Source organism: Amblyomma mixtum, chromosome 6 (genome assembly GCF_055824585.1).
Source record: "Amblyomma mixtum isolate Tamu chromosome 6, ASM5582458v1, whole genome shotgun sequence".
NCBI lineage: Eukaryota > Metazoa > Arthropoda > Arachnida > Ixodida > Ixodidae > Amblyomma > Amblyomma mixtum.
This window is the reverse complement of record NC_143017.1, coordinates 20,229,132-20,245,838: the sequence shown is the minus strand read 5'-3', so window position 1 is coordinate 20,245,838 and position 16,707 is coordinate 20,229,132. Positions and strand designations below refer to the sequence as shown.

General features: G+C 43.9%; 1 protein-coding gene across 1 annotated transcript; it reads right to left on the bottom strand.

Moving 5' to 3' along the window:
- Nucleotides 1-350: 350 nt before the first annotated feature.
- On the bottom strand, nt 351-4,657 carry LOC149338359 (uncharacterized). The gene is made up of 7 exons (XM_089547626.1): nt 4,558-4,657; nt 3,843-4,030; nt 3,413-3,532; nt 3,047-3,259; nt 2,609-2,823; nt 902-998; nt 351-418 (listed from the first exon to the last, which is right to left on the bottom strand). The coding sequence occupies exons 2-7, from the start codon at nt 4,027-4,029 to the stop codon at nt 369-371; spliced, it is 882 nt and encodes a 293-aa protein (XP_089403752.1). The 5' UTR covers nt 4,030; nt 4,558-4,657; the 3' UTR covers nt 351-368.
- Between the last annotated feature and the right edge of the window lie 12,050 nt (nt 4,658-16,707).

Here is a 16,707-nt window from a genome sequence, read left to right as displayed (position 1 = left end):
TGTTGACGTTGGATCAACAAGAAACGCCCAGAAAAACGTTGCTTCTACGTTGCCTTATTGTATTCTGTTACATTGCATGCACATTCCTCGGGGAGCAGCTGGATAAAAAGCTAAATGAGCAGTACTACCTGCGTGCAGTATGTGCGGTGTGGTCACAGCTGATAGAGGAATCATGCAAAAAGCGTGTCTGCTGCCTTTTGTCAACTGCTACACACATCTATATATGAATGCAAATCACCTGCCAAAAGATGGTAAGTAGTGATCGTGCACTTTAAGGCAGACTTGCACTACTGACTTGTTACTTGAAAGATGCAGGCACAATAGTGCAAGAATTACAAATGATACACATGTTAAATCCACTGAAACATTTATTTGACACAATTATGCATCTTCGTCATCCAGCACGCGAATGAGGTCACTGAAATAAAAACACACAAATTACTAATATTCAGGTTTGTGCACTGAAAAAGTAATGAAGAAACAAAAACTTAGTTTGCAAGATAGAATTGTACTGTGTATGGAGTGTGCCAATATTTTTTGGATTACAAATACGAAGGATAAAGCTTGAAGCAAAGACACCCACAAATTTTTTGCCCCTAAAATGTGCTACACCATAGATCGCAGTATAGTAGCATTTCACACTTCTTACAGAGAAGTACAAATAACAAAACAAACATTCTTGGTTGCCTCTATGTCCCATGCATTTTAACTACCTCTACTGCCCCACACAATATGCCTCATGTTCGGCACTAGGCTCAACACTTAGATGTCAATTGGCTGAAATCAATACAGAATGTGCCGTTTCTAGTACAATGCAGAAGTTCTTCTAAAGAGTTGCACATAAGCCTATTCAATTAACCCAGCTTCCACACGCAAATCGGGAACATTGGCTCTGACTTGCCGTTTCTTGCAGCGCGCCGGTGCGTGGCGAAAGTGATCGGCAATGTCATGCCTAAAATCCACTTCTTTCCCAGATGGGCAAGAGAGCCGAAGTGAAGCTGCAAAGACACAGTATCACAGCATTACACAAGTAACACTAGAAATCGATACCTGCTACAGTTCAGAACTGCACTTCTACAACTTCTGTTACAAATTTCAAACATGTACACACTGAGATGCGTACCTTTTGGTCTGTTATATGCCTCAGCACATTTACTTTTGAATTATGTCCTAAAAGAAACTGTTCTGTGGATTTGCCTTCCAGAAAATTATAAATTCATGAAGCATGCTTTTCTTCATGACTCCTTCACGACAAACTATAAAGTGCTAGAATTATTGTGATATGATAAGGGCTTTCCACAATAAAACACAAAATTTGTACAAACCAATGATAATATTCATCAGCTTCAACTCCATGAATGGCCTCTTGCCCTTCCTGCCAGTCAGGCAATAGCCTTTGGCTAGCTCATCGGTAATGGCCCTTTTCATTAGCTGCCGCACTACGTCCTTCTGGCAAGAGCCTCCAATCAAAGCCAGATGGGAGATCTGAGAACATTAGAATATGTAATAAATATTTATATTTTGATCTAGTCAGATACAACTCAAATAAAGCAGCATTTCCCCTAAAAGGTCCCCCACCAGTCAATGGAGTCAACTGATTGTCATGACTCCGGGGTTAGTCCATTTAAGTCGCTGTTAGCCGCCTTTCATGTGCCACTCCCTGTAATGTCATTCACTGAGGTTAACCACGACGTCCTGAAAATCAGTCAACGCCAATGGTTGGAGGGGGATCCTTTGAGGGGAAATGCCGCTTTTTTCTTGAGTTGTGTCCGACTATAGTAACTATAAATGACTCTGTACACTCAGAACAATTGGTTAGTTAATGAATGAAAACATGAATCCTCATTAGTTACTTGACCCGCAAGTATGTAACTGCCTTGAGCATATTTTTCACAGTAGAAAGAAGGCAGGAAGATGGGATTCATGACAACACATAAGAACAAACAAGGGTTGAGAAGGAGCCTTAGTCCACTAGTCAACATTTTAACAAATGCTCATATTCATCTGGGCGAGTGCGATCATCACTTGGAGCGGTTAAATAGAGCCTTCACTTCCTTCAGGAAGAATTACAGGCGAGGGAATGGAGTTCAGGGAACGGCTAGGTGATTAATGTAAATTAGAAAAAGGTATTGCACAGACATTGGAAAAAAAGGTCAGCTTGACCTGAACAAAAGTAACATAAAGAGGCTCTCCCACCAATGATGACCACACTTGCCCAGATGGAGGAGTTCTCTTGTTGAAATGTTGGCTAACGAACTAAGGCTCCCCCTCAACCCTCGTTTGTTTTGTATTGTACATATTTTGTCACAGGCAGTTTAATCAAATAGCCCATAGCGTCTTCTGCACCTCCCCCTTCCTCCCTTCAAAGTGGGGCCATTGCAGCTGGGATTAGGTCTCAGCTTCCAAATGCCACAGCAGTTATAAGCCACCCTGCCTCATATATCATACATTAAGCCTTCATGTCCAGAAGACCAACTTCAAGTGTTCGCATAAGGCATCATTTTCACAAACGACACCAAATGAAATAATCACCTGTATTTGAAATGAAGAAAAAAAAACAAATAGCACTTTAGGTTTTTAAGCTCATACAAAGTAAAGAAGCACTTGCCAAGGTCTTTCTATTTTCTGTATCATCCAGGAGGCACTCCAGACTCTCAACTTCTTCAAAAGTTGAAAGAGGCAAGAGCTGGAGGACTTCCAAGCTTGCTGAGGGCACTGGTCGTGCATTTCCTTGGGCGTTTTGAAGACGTTGCACACTTTCTGTCATATGATCAATTTTTTCTTCCACCTTTGCCAGCATTTTTAAGGCATTTTTCAGAAGCCCTGAGACAGAAATGCAAAAAAATAAAAAAATGCACTGAAATAACGACACAGCAAAAATGAACTGCTGCCTAGAATTCCCTAATTGACCAAATTTTAGTTGTACTAACCTAGGAAAGCACCGCAACACAGAAGTAACCATGTCCACTAGCAATTTTAGTTACTCTTTCAAAATATGTTGCGTGTTAGATGCTGATTGCAACTAAGTAGAGGCACAAGTGTTCACCTTGTATCGCACTTTCCTCTTGACCAGGCGCTGCCGACACTGCTATATTTCTAGGAGCAGGGCGGGCAGCAAAAGGCATCTGCTGCACAGGTTTCTGACCAGCTGCAGGAGCATGATCACTGCTGTCAATGCTGTCATCGCTAGAGATGAAAGATGTCACTTTCCTCTGCCTCTTGTTCTTTGGCACTTCACTGCCACTGTCATCCTCAGACTCTACAAGGTTAAAAATGGCTAAAGTCATTAGTCATTTCAATAAATTAGTGAACTGGTAAAGTAATGTTCATGAACAGTAGCGAAGCATATAACAAATGTAGGACTCAATGAAGCATGCTGGGCAAACACACTTCAGCAGTGGTGGACGCTCACCTGCGTAGAGGAGCTTCTCAGTGGGCCTCCTAACCCTCTTTTTCGCATGCTCATCATCCGTTGTGAGATCAGAGACTTCTTCAGCCTTCTTTTCTCTTTTTTTGGCTTCCCAGTAGGTCACTACATGCAAGGATTTCAGTATTTAAAAACCAACCACATTGAATGGGGTAGCTAAAAAGCAATTCAGTAAGCAACACAGAGGTTCGTAAAAGCAGCTCTGACATGCGATTAATAACAATAATGCGATTACAATACAAATGTAACGCTAATCACTGAATCAAGATTTCGGAATGTTTTGCCATTTCATCTGAAAAGTTTATAACACTGAAATTACAAACCGAGCAGCTCAGCATGCATACTCCAATCTGAGGCATTTGAGGTGCACAATAAATAAATAAATAGAATAATACACTAACGAAAGAAGACATACCAGCTTCGCCCAAAACGCGGCATTTATGGGCTGTCCATGCCTCTCCTGGCTTCTCGCAACTTTTTATTGCACTTCGGCATCGGGACGGATTCCTGTAGGGCGGCCAAAGTGCTTCACCATTTTTCACCCAAGCTTTGGGCACTGCAGCCACTCCGTCACCGCTGGCAAACTCCACAATGAAAAACATCCTGCGAGAACAAAACGTGATTAGCTAGTACGCCAGCATGCCCACAGGCCTAACTGCCAAAATAAAGACATTTCAAACTGGCAAGGATAGAAAAATAAAATTGAGCAACGCCTCATAGCTGTTACAACTTGCTGGGGGCTAACTGGTAAGAATTTTTGCGGGCGCTAAATTGCATTAAACGGCCGCGCAGACTAATGAAGCAACATAAGCTAAGTGCATGCCGATTTAAGGTTTTAGCATCATGTCGCGATTCTCAAATAATGGGTGAGAAGAATGTTCAAACATCGTAACAATCCATCTCCACCATGTGTTATGCGTGGGCAGTGCAGCAACGTTATGCTCACACTGCAATAAGAATTTTTGTCGGAAAAAACACGCAGAAACGCGGATGCCATTCAACCGCAGCGGGAAAGAAAAGAAGTGCTTAAATGTATGGCCACCCGTGAACGACAGCATGCTGACTTAACTATGCCTACGAACTAAAAACAGTGCCTTCAAATCAGTAGCACAAGTATAATATGCACTCACCTGTAAACTATTGCACAGCCCCGAAAAGTCAAAGACGACGTTCAGACCCTCAAGCTGCAATGCAATCGATGCAACTGCGAATTGAGCGCGCGCACATGGTCACTTTGGATTGAATTGGATTGTCTCTTCTTGTCTTCTGTGCTCATGACAGCATTTTTTTTTTGTCCTGTACGTGTAAAAGCATTTCAATTGTAAAAAAAATCTGTTTTTTTTGTGTTTAGTATTCAGTACTTTTATTTTTAGAGATATTTTTGTCATGTAAATATGTTTTTTGAGTTTACTGACAAAACTATTTCGTCATTTTTTGGCTTAGGTGGTTTCTAGCTTAGGTAAAACGCAGCCAAGCCAAGCCACACGGGCATGCAGTTATGGCGGCGACTATCCGCTGCGCTGCAATTTTGTGCTGACGAGTGCATATCTATAGTCGGTGTGTGATATAGGTGTTTTGAAAGTGCATTTGTATCTTCCCATCGTTTCTTTTCTGGTACTCCTCATGCACAAGCCTACCTTGAGCAAATGCTCGCGTTGCTTGTACGCGAGCCAACTTCAGTGCATCATAACTAGCATTGTGTGGATGTGGATGTGAATTTACACCGACGGTTCCCGGAATATGGAGAGGATTAAGCGACGCCTCGTTGACGTTGGAACTAGACAAAAATTCAGGCGCAGAGCAAGCCAAGTAGCAGCACTCTGTCAATCTGATGAAGCTGCGATGCAGCCAGAACCGTCCACAAGCCGTAATGCACCGGAGGCAGACGATCGAAGAACCTCGTGAGACTGAGTGTGTGTTTCACGAATATGGGTCCGACGACAACACTATCAACGATGGGGAATTTGTGTCTGCACTGCCCTTAATTGATCCACGAGCAAGTGGCGAAGTTTCTGAACCTCCAGAATTTTCGGCAAACGAGAGCAGCGAGAGAGAAGCGGATTTAACGCCGACAGTACGCGACCAGCTTCGTACGTGGGCTGTGAGTGGTAACATTTGTGCCGTACAAGTTACTAAGCTTCTAAAGATCTTACAACCATACCACCAAGACCTGCCTTCTGACGCCAGAGCACTGTTGCGTACTCCTCGTTCCAGCACAGTAACCATCATGGGCAACGGTAGTTACTGCTTTTTCGGGGTGACTGATAACATCCTTGAACAATTAGAAAGTGGCTCCATACCCTTGAACACTTCAGTGATCTCACTGTCGATAAACGTCGATGGTGTTCCCATATTTCGGAGCTCGTCGAAGCAGTTTTGGCCCGTTCTTGTGCGAGTTGAGGAGAGCTCAAGACATGAGCCTTTCCTTGCAGCTCTATACATGGGCGACTCTAAGCCCGAGAATGTTGAAATGTACATGCGAGACGTGCTGAAGGAGCTTGCTTCACTTCTTGAAATTGGATTGCAGCATGGTGAGGCTATTTATGCAGTGGTTGTGCGTGCATTTGTTTGCGACATGCCTGCGCGGGCTTTTCTTAAGTGCACTAAAGGACATGCAGCATACTTTGCTTGCGAAAAATGCACGCAAAAGGGCGTGTACTCTGAAGAGCACAGGAAAGTGATATTTCCTGATGCATTTGCCCCTTTGCGTACAGATGAAGATTTCAGAAATATGGTACAACCCAACCACCATAATTCTGCTTCACCATTACTTGAGCTGGGTATTGGACTGGTCAGCAAATTCCCGCTAGACTACATGCACCTCGTATGCCTTGGTGCCATGAAAAGACTTCTGGTTCACTACTGGACATCCACAGTCCCATCAGCATCAAAGCTGCCTGTGGGTACACGTCAGAAAATTTCAGAAAAGCTGGTGCAGCTGGCAGTTAACACTCCATACGAGATTCAACGCCACCCGAGGTCACTACGAGCCCTAGAGTTTTGGAAAGCATCGGAGTTCAGGAACTTCCTCGTGTACTTCGGCCCTGTAGTGCTCAAACACCATCTGGCTCACCAGTTCTATGTTCATTTTTTGAAACTGAGTTGTGCCATTACCATACTGGCATCACCCAAGCTCTGCATGGCTTACTGTAACAAAGCTGAGGAGTTGCTTCTTAACTTTGTTACAGAAGCGGGCAGCCTGTATGGTAATGGCATATATACTCTCAGCACACACAGCCTCATGCATTTGGCAGAGGATGTGCGACGATTTGGCTGTCTGGCATCGTTTTCCGCCTTCCCATATGAAAGTTTTCTTGGGAAGCTGAAGAAACTAGTGAGAGGCCGTGCCCTTCCAACCCAGCAAATTTTCATGAGGGAAACTGAACTGAAGCTGCTGAACAAGCAGTCATGTCATCCTGGCAGCAATGACATTAAGCTTGCTAAAATGCACGATAGTGGACCTGTCCCACCAAATTTCCAAGGGCAGCAATTCAGTAAGGTGACAATTCAAAACAAAGTGCTTTCTACAAAGGCTGGAGATAACTGCGTGAAGATGAAAGATGGAAATATTGTCCGAATAAGGAATGTGTTAGTAGCTGATAGAGAGGTCTCCATCTGTGGACAGTATTACACCAATATTAGTGGCTTTCACAATGCAGTGCTGCACCTCACTGATATCGGTGTTTACAAAGCCAAGGAGCTTTCTCAGAGTCTCAGTATGTGGGATGTAAGAGAGTTCTCTGAAAAATGTGTGTGTCTACCATGGAGCAAGAACACAGATGTTATTTTCCCTTTGCTCCCATTGTGAAGACCCTTGGCTCGCAATCTCCCATCAGACATTTTTTGTTATCTGATGCATAGAGTCCGTGTCACCCTTGTGTAGAGCACTTCAGCAGCACACTTTCCTACACTAAACTGACACCTTGTCGCAGCCTGTAGCTTTCAAAGGCAACACTTGCGAGGACGTTGAGCCACACAGACCTGCAAGCAAAATTAGCACGAGCACGTTGTCCGGGAACTTATCTGCATTCTAGTTTGTTTTTATCAGGTGGTGAACATTGCTCAAGCACTCTACACAAGGACGACGCAGACTACATATATGCGTGAAAGCTGATTTGACAATCTCATAGGCTGTTAGTGCGAGAGCAGCAATATTGTAATTGAATAGATGTGCAGTATCCTAAGTGTAAGAGAGTTGGACTTATATGACATCATACTCGGCCTTGATTTCCTTAGTGAGCACGCAGCCCTTATTGACTGTGCTACAAGTGTTGTTGAGTTGGACCTACCGTACCTCTCAGAACCACCTGCCCCAGTTGTGCACCGTCTCTGTACTGCCGAGTTCACCCGCTTACCACCTGAAGCCGCTACTTACGTATTGTTTAAATCTGTTCCACCTCTTCCTAACGGCCAGTATATCATCACCCCTGTCCTTGATTTGCCCGTCACAAAGAATGTTGCCCTTGCCCATACGGTTGTCGCAGTCTCGGCAAACAGCGCATGGTTACCTGTTCTCAACTTCAGTACGCACGTCCAGACGCTTCCTCAAGGCATGTGCCTCGCCACGCTGTCCCCTACCGATGAATACGTGATCTCTGCAGTCACAAACTGTGTATCGTCCTCTCCGGACGATCATGTCACAGCTCTTTCGAGACCTGACCACTTTGCCAATATGATCGCTTCAGATCTCTCTGCCGACCAAGCCGAGGCGCTTACCCATCTTCTGGCATCTTTTCAGGACATATTTGACTTCAATGACCGCCCTTTAGCTCGTACGACTATTGTGAAGCATCGTATCAACACTGGTGACGCCGCTCCTCTGCACCGCCGGCCTTATAGGGTGTCCAGTTCCGAACGCCAAGTGATACAACAGGAAGTCGAAAAGATGCTCGCTAAGGACATAATCGAACCGTCGTCCAGTCCTTGGGCCTCTCCAGTCGTCCTTGTTAAAAAGAAAGACGGCAGTTGGCATTTCTGCGTCGACTACCGCCACCTGAACCGCATCACAAGAAGAGACGTCTACCCACTCCCTAGGATCGATGACGCTCTCGACTGTCTCCACGGATCTCAATACTTTTCTTCCATTGACCTTCGTTCCGGTTATTGGCAAGTCGCCGTTGACGAGCAGGACCGCGAAAAGACAGCTTTCGTCACACCCGACGGTTTATACCAGTTCAAAGTGATGCCGTTCGGACTTTGTAATGCACCAGCTACTTTCGAATGGATGATGGACTCACTCCTTCACAGATTTAAGTGGACTACGTGTCTGTGCTACCTTGACGATGTTGTTGTCTTCTCGCCCACATTTGCCTCGCACCTTGAACGTCTCAGGAGTATCCTGACTGTCTTTCGTATGGCTGGGCTCCAGCTCAACTCGTCCAAATGCCAATTCGGCCGCCGGCAACTCACCATTCTGGGACATCTCGTCGATGCCTCCGGTGTACGTCCTGATCCAGCTAAAATTGCAGCGGTGCAACAGTTCCCTCGCCCAAATTCTCAGAAAGACGTGCGCAGTTTTCTTGGGCTGTGCTCCTACTTTCGCCGTTTTATTCAAGATTTTGCCCTTATCACTCGTCCACTCACTGACCTCCTGAAGACGGACACAGACTTTACCTGGGGCTCTGATCAACAAAATGCGTTTTCCACGCTTGTCCGCCTACTGACATCATCCCCGATTCTGGCACATTTTGATCCCGCGGCCCCTACTGAACTCCGCACGGACGCCTGTGGCTACGGGATCGGAGCCGTGCTGGCTCAACGCTCCCGGGGCCCACACCACGTGGTTGCGTATGCTAGCCGCCTGCTTTCACCTGCCGAGCGAAATTACTCCATTACGGAACGTGAGTGCCTCGCTCTAGTTTGGGCTGTAGCTAAATTCCGGCCATACTTGTTCGGGCGTGTTTTTTCTGTTGTCACGGACCACCACGCCCTATGCTGGCTGTCCACGCTGAAAGACCCTTCTGGGCGTCTTGGCCGCTGGGCGCTACGCCTTCAGGAATATTCGTACACTGTCGTGTACAAGTCTGGACGTCTCCATCAAGACGCTGATTGCCTGTCTCGGTACCCTGTCGAGCCACCTGCTCTCAGTGATACTGACGATATCCCTTCCCTGTATGGCATTTCTGATCTACACAACATCGCCGAGGAGCAGCGCAAAGACCCATATTTGCAAACCATCATCGAGGGCCTCAGCTCTGGAAGCTTCAAGCGCTCCCTGCAGCTCTTCGTTACTAAAAATGACATTCTCTATCGCCGCAACTTCCGTCCTGACGGGCCCTCACTCCTTCTAGTCATTCCCCAGCAGCTGCGGTCTTCTATAATTCCAGAACTCCATGACCTGCCTGCAGCTGGCCACCTCGGTGTGGCACGAACTTACGACCGCATACGGCATCGTTTCTTTTGGCCTGGATTATACCGTACAGTCCGGCATTACGTCACCAATTGCAACCTTTGTCAGCGCAGAAAGAAGCCTTCGGCACCACCTCCTGGTCTTCTGCATCCTATAGACGTGCCTGTGGAGGCGTTCCACCGTGTAGGGCTCAATCTTCTCGGACCATTCCCGACCTCGGATTCCGGAAATAGGTTGATCGCAGTAACCACAGACTATGCCACTCGGTATGTGATCACCCGTGCGCTGCCTACGAGCTGCGCGACCGATGTCGCTGACTTTCTTTTGCACAGTCTTATTCTACAACATGGTGCCCCTCGTCAATTACTCACAGACCGCGGACGCTATTTCCTCTCCAGAGTTGCCGACGACATCCTGCGTTCGTGTTCTACCAAGCATAAGATTGCCACAGCATACCACCCACAGACAAACGGGCTAACCGAGCGTTTGAATCGAACATTAACAGACATGTTGTCTATGTACGTCTCCCCCGACCACAAAGACTGGGATCTCGCCTTGCCCTATGTGACGTTCGCTTACAACACCTCCAGGCATGACACAACTGGTTACTCTCAAAATGAAGAGAGACTTTTTCGAGTGGTTATTTCAGATCAGAATTCCTGGTTTTTTCTTAGGTATGTGCGAATAGTGCTTTCTCAGAACTGAATCTAATATGAATGATTTAGTCAAAAAATGAATCAAATATTTTCATGATTATTCGTTATTTGTGTGAGTATGAAAAACAGCTGTAACTGTTGTTAGACATATTATAACTCAGTCTGTATATTAACATTGCGACCTTCATGTAATACCCATAGGAAAAATACATTTTACTTCTGATGACGACAGCATATAAACTGATTCAAATCCCAGTTGATGAGAGCGGCGATGAGCTGTGGCCTCCGAGATAAGGCATTCCGCAGGATTTTCGAATGCTCACTGAACACTTAAAGGCCGTATCTTAGCATTATGAATGTCACCACATGAACAGAAAGCGTTGTAGTATTGAACCCTCCTTTCTGTCTGATTGCGGCAGCATGCTGTGTGGTGTCGGAGTTATCGAATACAATAATAATTGAGTTAATATGTGAACATTTTGAATATTCGCACACACCTACTTTTTCGATGAAATGTATGATGCCACTGAGTGCTCAAATGTAACTTGGAGTTTATCTTTGAGATTTTGTTAGCACTGAAAAGTACAGCCATTGGTTATGTGCCCTGTGAACTGACTTACGTGTTAGAAAATAATTACTACCGAAATGGCCTTCATGTTATAATAAAAGTGTGTCATATGTATCACTGAACGTGTTTGTGTGTTGTCAATTCATAGAAAATTTGAGGAGCCCTAGTGGCTTTGTCAGTATTATGTACATGTTACAAAATATGAATGTCATCTGAACATTGGTCACACTGAACGTTGGCGAGATGTGTATGCCTAATGTTGGTGCTCTGATGTCTAGAAACGTTAATCTGACGTAAATTTGAAACATATACCTAACGTTAGTGCTCTGATGTCTGGAAACGTTACAGTAACGTAATTTTGAAACGTCATAGTAACATACCAGAGGCAACGTTGCAGCAATGTGAGATTTTGTCACATAACGTTGCATGGAAGTTGGTACTTACAGGCAACGTTGAAGCAACATTATGCGTTACTTGGGAAATAACGTAGACCATAATGTGCTACCCCGTGAGTGATGTTTGCTCTCGATTAGGCCAGTAGTTTGCACACAGGAATTTTTTTAAAAACGGCGCCCCTGGTGAAAATTTTTTGCTGGTTTCCTGCTGGGAGCTGCTGGTACTGATGGAACCAGCCAGTAGATTGCTGGTTTTGTACTGGTCCCGGCGAGGTGTTCACTCGTTTGCTGCTGGTCCCAGCAGGCAGCCTACAGGCTGTAATGGTTCCGGAAGGGTGCTCACTGGTTTCCTCAGATGCTGCTAGAACCAGCAGCGCATTCAGTGGTTTTGTGTTTGGACTCTAATGGTCCCATTTGATGATTTCCTGGTTTTCAACTGAGTTTTGGTAACAGCATGAAGTAAACTAGTTTAGATTTTTCAAAGAAAAAAAGCAGCGGAAATGATGGCACAAGAGGGTCACTTCTTCGGAAGTGCATGTCTTCAGTTCTTGTCTTATTTTCACTGTTTTAAAAAAAATTTAACCAGCAATGAGTTAACTAGTTGAACTATTCCCTCTTGGAGTTTGAATCTGCTGTTTAGAGCTAAGAACCCACTGCTTTCTAGCTTTTTGTCATTGCTAATTTCCTGTAAAAAGTAGTGGTACACTGTACAACCTATATATCTACACAATGATGAATACAAAAAGCATGCATTGATGCATATAACTATCATAACAAAAGAAGAACTGAGAAGAAACAAGGCACTAAGAAACAATCACTTGGTCCTAAAGTAGCAACTCCGCAGAGTGGCAGCAGTGTCTTACTAGTGACCCTTGGAACGTTTGACAGTCAGCCATATAGAGTAGACGCCTGTGAGTGGCTAGAATAAATGGTGACTTTTAGCCACTTGGAGCTATGCAAATTATTCCGAATAAAGCAGCATTTGAAAGCACTTCCAGAAATAAACTACAATGCACCAGAGTGTGAAAAAACACAATGCTATTCCATGACCAGAATTTGCCAGTCATAACAGGAGAGGCATTTAGGATAATGCTACCTACACACCCCTGATGCTGCATGAATTGCTCTGCTCAGCGGAAATATTACATGCGAATAAATTTTCAACACACTGCTGTTAGAACATTATACAGGGTGTTTCACCTAAGACTTTCTGCAATTTTTAAAAATAAGCTATTTGAATTAGATGCGCGCTTTTTCTGGCATAGCATTGTCAGTGGTGTAGTACATCATAATATAGCTAAGACGTGCTACTAGCAGGCTTATTAACCAATATTTGATAGTTAACTTTTAAACTATTACCGTTGGGCTCCTTAATTATTGAGAGGCATGTAGCCCACCGTAAGTGATGTCCATATCCGTTTTTAGAATTTCGAGAACACGATTATCCTCGGCGCTGTGGCCCAACAAATTTCGCCTACATCGCAGCAAAATACATGCGGTTTGAGAAGCTTGCAGGCAAAGCAACCTCTGCAGTGCACGTAACTCGTCGAAATAGCCAAAATTTGTTGGGCCACAGCGCCGAGGATAATCGCGTTCTCGAAATTATAAAAACGGATATGGACATCACTTACAGTGAGCTACATGCCTCTCAATAATTAAGGAGCTCAACGGTAATAGTTTAAAAGTTAACTATTAAATATTTTTTTTATTTATTATTTATTTCATACTGCAGATCGTCTTACAGATCCAAGCAGAACAAGATAACATAGATACACGAGTAACAAGTAAAATAAAAAGAAATAACAAGTAAAATAGAAAGAAAAACTAAAACTAAAAATAAAAAAAGGCATGCAGGATGACTATGCGCTTACATTTTATCATGTCAGAGAATTCCACTCACTGATGGTACGCGGGAAAAAGGAAAATTTAAAAGTGTCAGTTCTAGCAAAGTACGGGGTAAGTGAACCGGGATGATGGTGACGTGTGATGCGTGTAGCTAAAGACGATAAATAGGGTGCAGGATCAAGAGCCAGTTTGTTATTTATGAGCAAGGAAAGAAATTCTCGTCGAATATTTTTTCTTCTTATCTCAAGAGGTTGGATACGGTTAGATTTCATTAGCTCAGACGGAGAATCAAAAGGTGAAAATTTAGAATAAATAAATCTTATGGCTTTTCTTTGGATTCTTTCAATTTTCTTAATATTAGTATTAGTATAAGGATCCCACACCACGCATGCATATTCGAGCTTAGGCCTGATTAGTGAGTTAAACGCGAGAAGTTTAACCTGAGGGGGAGCTTTGGAAAGTTTATTTCTTAAAAAATAGAGTTTGCGAAAGGCGGACGAACAGATATTTTCCGCATGTGAATTCCAGGCCAGATTGTTAGTTAATGCTACACCCAGGTATTTAAAACTGGAAACTTCCTTTAGTGGTGTTTGTCCGAGATGGTACCTGTGCTCAAAAATATTTTTTTTACGTGTCACGCGAAGGAAGTTTGTTTTTTCTTTGTTTAAAGCCATGTCCCATTTCTGGCACCAGGTAAGGATGTTAGTTAGAGAAGTGTTTAGGTCAATCTGGTTATTTGAACATGTAATATCTCTGTACAGCAAGCAGTCATCCGCAAACAATCGAATCTCAACGCCCGGAACAGTTGTGTCGGCGATGTCATTAATATATAGTAAGAACAATAAAGGCCCAAGTACGCTCCCCTGAGGCACTCCAGAAGTGACTGAAAGAGCGCCCGATTCCTCTCCATCAATCGAGACATACTGCTTACGGTTAGTTAAATAGTTTGAAATCCAGGTAACTAATATCTCAGGAAGGCCAATAGATTTAAGCTTTAGAATTAATTTATCATGAGGGACTTTGTCAAAAGCCTTGCTAAAATCTAAAAATATTAGGTCAACTTGGCCATTATTGTCTAAGCTTAATGCAATGGAGTGAACAATTGTTACTAATTGGGTTACTGTTGAATATCCTTTACGAAAACCATGCTGAAATTTGGATAAAATGGAGTGCCGATTTAGGAATTCATTTATGCGATCAGCAATGACGTGTTCAATTAATTTACAACAAGATGAAATAAGGGAGATTGGGCGGTAGTTTGACAGCATTAAACGATCTCCTTTCTTAGGTACAGGGATGATTCGGGCGGTCTTCCAGTCAACAGGCAATTAACAAGCCTGCTAGTTAGCACGTCTTAGCTGCATTAGGATGTACTACACCACTGACAATGCTATGCCAGAAAAAGCGCGCATCTAATTCAAATAGCTTATTTTTAAAAATTGCAGAAAGTCTTAGGTGAAACACCCTGTATATTTGAATACAGTGAAATTAAGAAGGAAAAACAAGAAAAGAGTTGGTAGATTACAGTTCCAGATGAATTTTGACCGTCCAGTGCTAACACGCAACAACGAAAATGCAAGAAAATGCACAGGCGTTTCCACATTTTCCTTCACAGAAATGAGGCTGTTATGGCCAGGATTCAATCCAATGCACAGCAGGTGCATTTTCTCCAATGCAGTGGCTCATTGTTTAGATCGCTCGACTGTGGTTCCCGAGGAAATGGGTTTGATGGAGGCGAAACGCAAGAACGGATGTGCTGTGCATTGTCAATGCGTGTTAAAGAGCTGCAGGTGGTGAAAATTGATGAGGAGTCCTCCACAAAGATGTCCATTAGAGGCCATGTCACTTTGGGACATTAAAGTCCAAGCAAAGCAACAACAGCAAAGTATTTTTGTGAAGATAAAAAGTTTTATTATTGAAAGCATAGCCACTGTGGTAGCACCAGTTCCACATTGTTAGAAGTGGATGCATTTCTGGCTGATATGAGACTCGACTGCAAATGTTTTTGGTTTGGTTTATTGGGGTTTAACGCCCGAAAGCGACTCAGGCAATGAGGGACGTCGCAGTGAAGAGCTCCAGAAAATTTCGACCACGTGCACTGATATCGCACAGTACACGGGCCTCTAGAATTTCCCCTCCATCGAAATTCGACCACCGCGGCCGGGATTGAACCCGCGTCTTTTGGGACCGCAGCCGAGCGCCGTAACCACTAAGCCACCGCGGCGGGTCTAGACTCCAAATCATGCTATGGGTTATGAACTTATAGAACGCCTGCATATTCCAACGTAGGATCCACAAATCAACCGCAGTTGGTCAGAAACGTAGTGAAAGCAATTTCCGAGAGGTGAAATCATTTCTGGTGCAGAACAAACAGTGAAAGAAGAAATGAAAGTAAAATCCACGGTTCAAGTAGAAAAACGTTGCTCTCATTGTCCTATTAATAACCGACAGAGAGCATTTTCAAAGAAAATCTTCTAAAAAAAACACTTTCCATTGAACTCTATATAGTTGCATGGGGTAACATTAGTAAAAAGTTCCACTAGTTGCTGGAAATTAGCACCCTCAGATGTCATTATTTGTTCTGTACTGAATGCACGATGGGAAAAGATTTTAATCGAAAGTACAAAAATGCTTATATTGCCAGTCATGTCATTGAAGGAAACAATGTGCTTTATTTTTAGGCAGGTTCTCAAATATGACTGCAAGGCTGTGCTGCTTGTCTTGTTTGGCCTTGAGTATTGCACACTGTGAAAAACAAGACCTGGAGACAGAATAACTCGGTCATGTTCCACAACAGGGCAACTTATGATGTTGCCAACTTGGTCTTGAAGAAGGCGAAGCAGCTGGTCAGACGCAGCTCGGGGCCTGCTGAGAAGTAAAGCACCTTTACTCTTTGATAGGCCAGCTTTTGCCAAGAACTTCAAAGTGCGAGGGTTAGCTAAAGCCTTCAGATTCTTGAAGTTGCTGGCCATCATGAGGCGCTCTACAATCTGCAGCGGGGCACCTTTTTCTGATGTGACTAGCTGCTTAAGTTGGCCAATGTCGGACTAAAATGCAAAGAAAGAATGTGCCCAAGTGTTCCTTGGTGCGCAGCACTGGAGGAATGTGGAACAGCTGATGCACATTGAAAGTCATCTGTTTTTCTCCATAGAGAAACTGCATATCAACAACAAACTTTACAAGGCAGTTCGTGCTTACAGCTGTGTCATTCAAGATCACTGTGTCCTGCAGAAGAAGGGCAATAACCTTCACAGGTAATGCCAAATGTTTAAAATATTGCCGTAGAAGGATGCCTCTCAAACATGGCAATGCAAAATACAAAAGGCACTGTTGCCACTCTGAGGCTTTCTAGTACTTCCTCAGCAAAACTGAGCGCGGAAGAAGTGGAACACAACGATGTGGCTTTATAGCACTTACACGCTGATCTATCGCTGCCACTCTTTCTGGTGCTCCAATGTAGTGTTGCT

Coding starts and splice junctions, on each gene's coding strand:
- LOC149338359 (XM_089547626.1), bottom strand. CDS start 4,029: ATGTTTTTCATTGTGGAGTTTGCCAGCGGTGACGGAGTGGCTGCAGTG. Junction 3,260..3,412: donor TGAGAAGCTCCTCTACGCAG/GTGAGCGTCCAC, acceptor TTAACCTTGTAG/AGTCTGAGGATGACAGTGGC. Junction 419..901: donor CCGGCGCGCTGCAAGAAACG/GCAAGTCAGAGC, acceptor TTTTTATTTCAG/TGACCTCATTCGCGTGCTGG.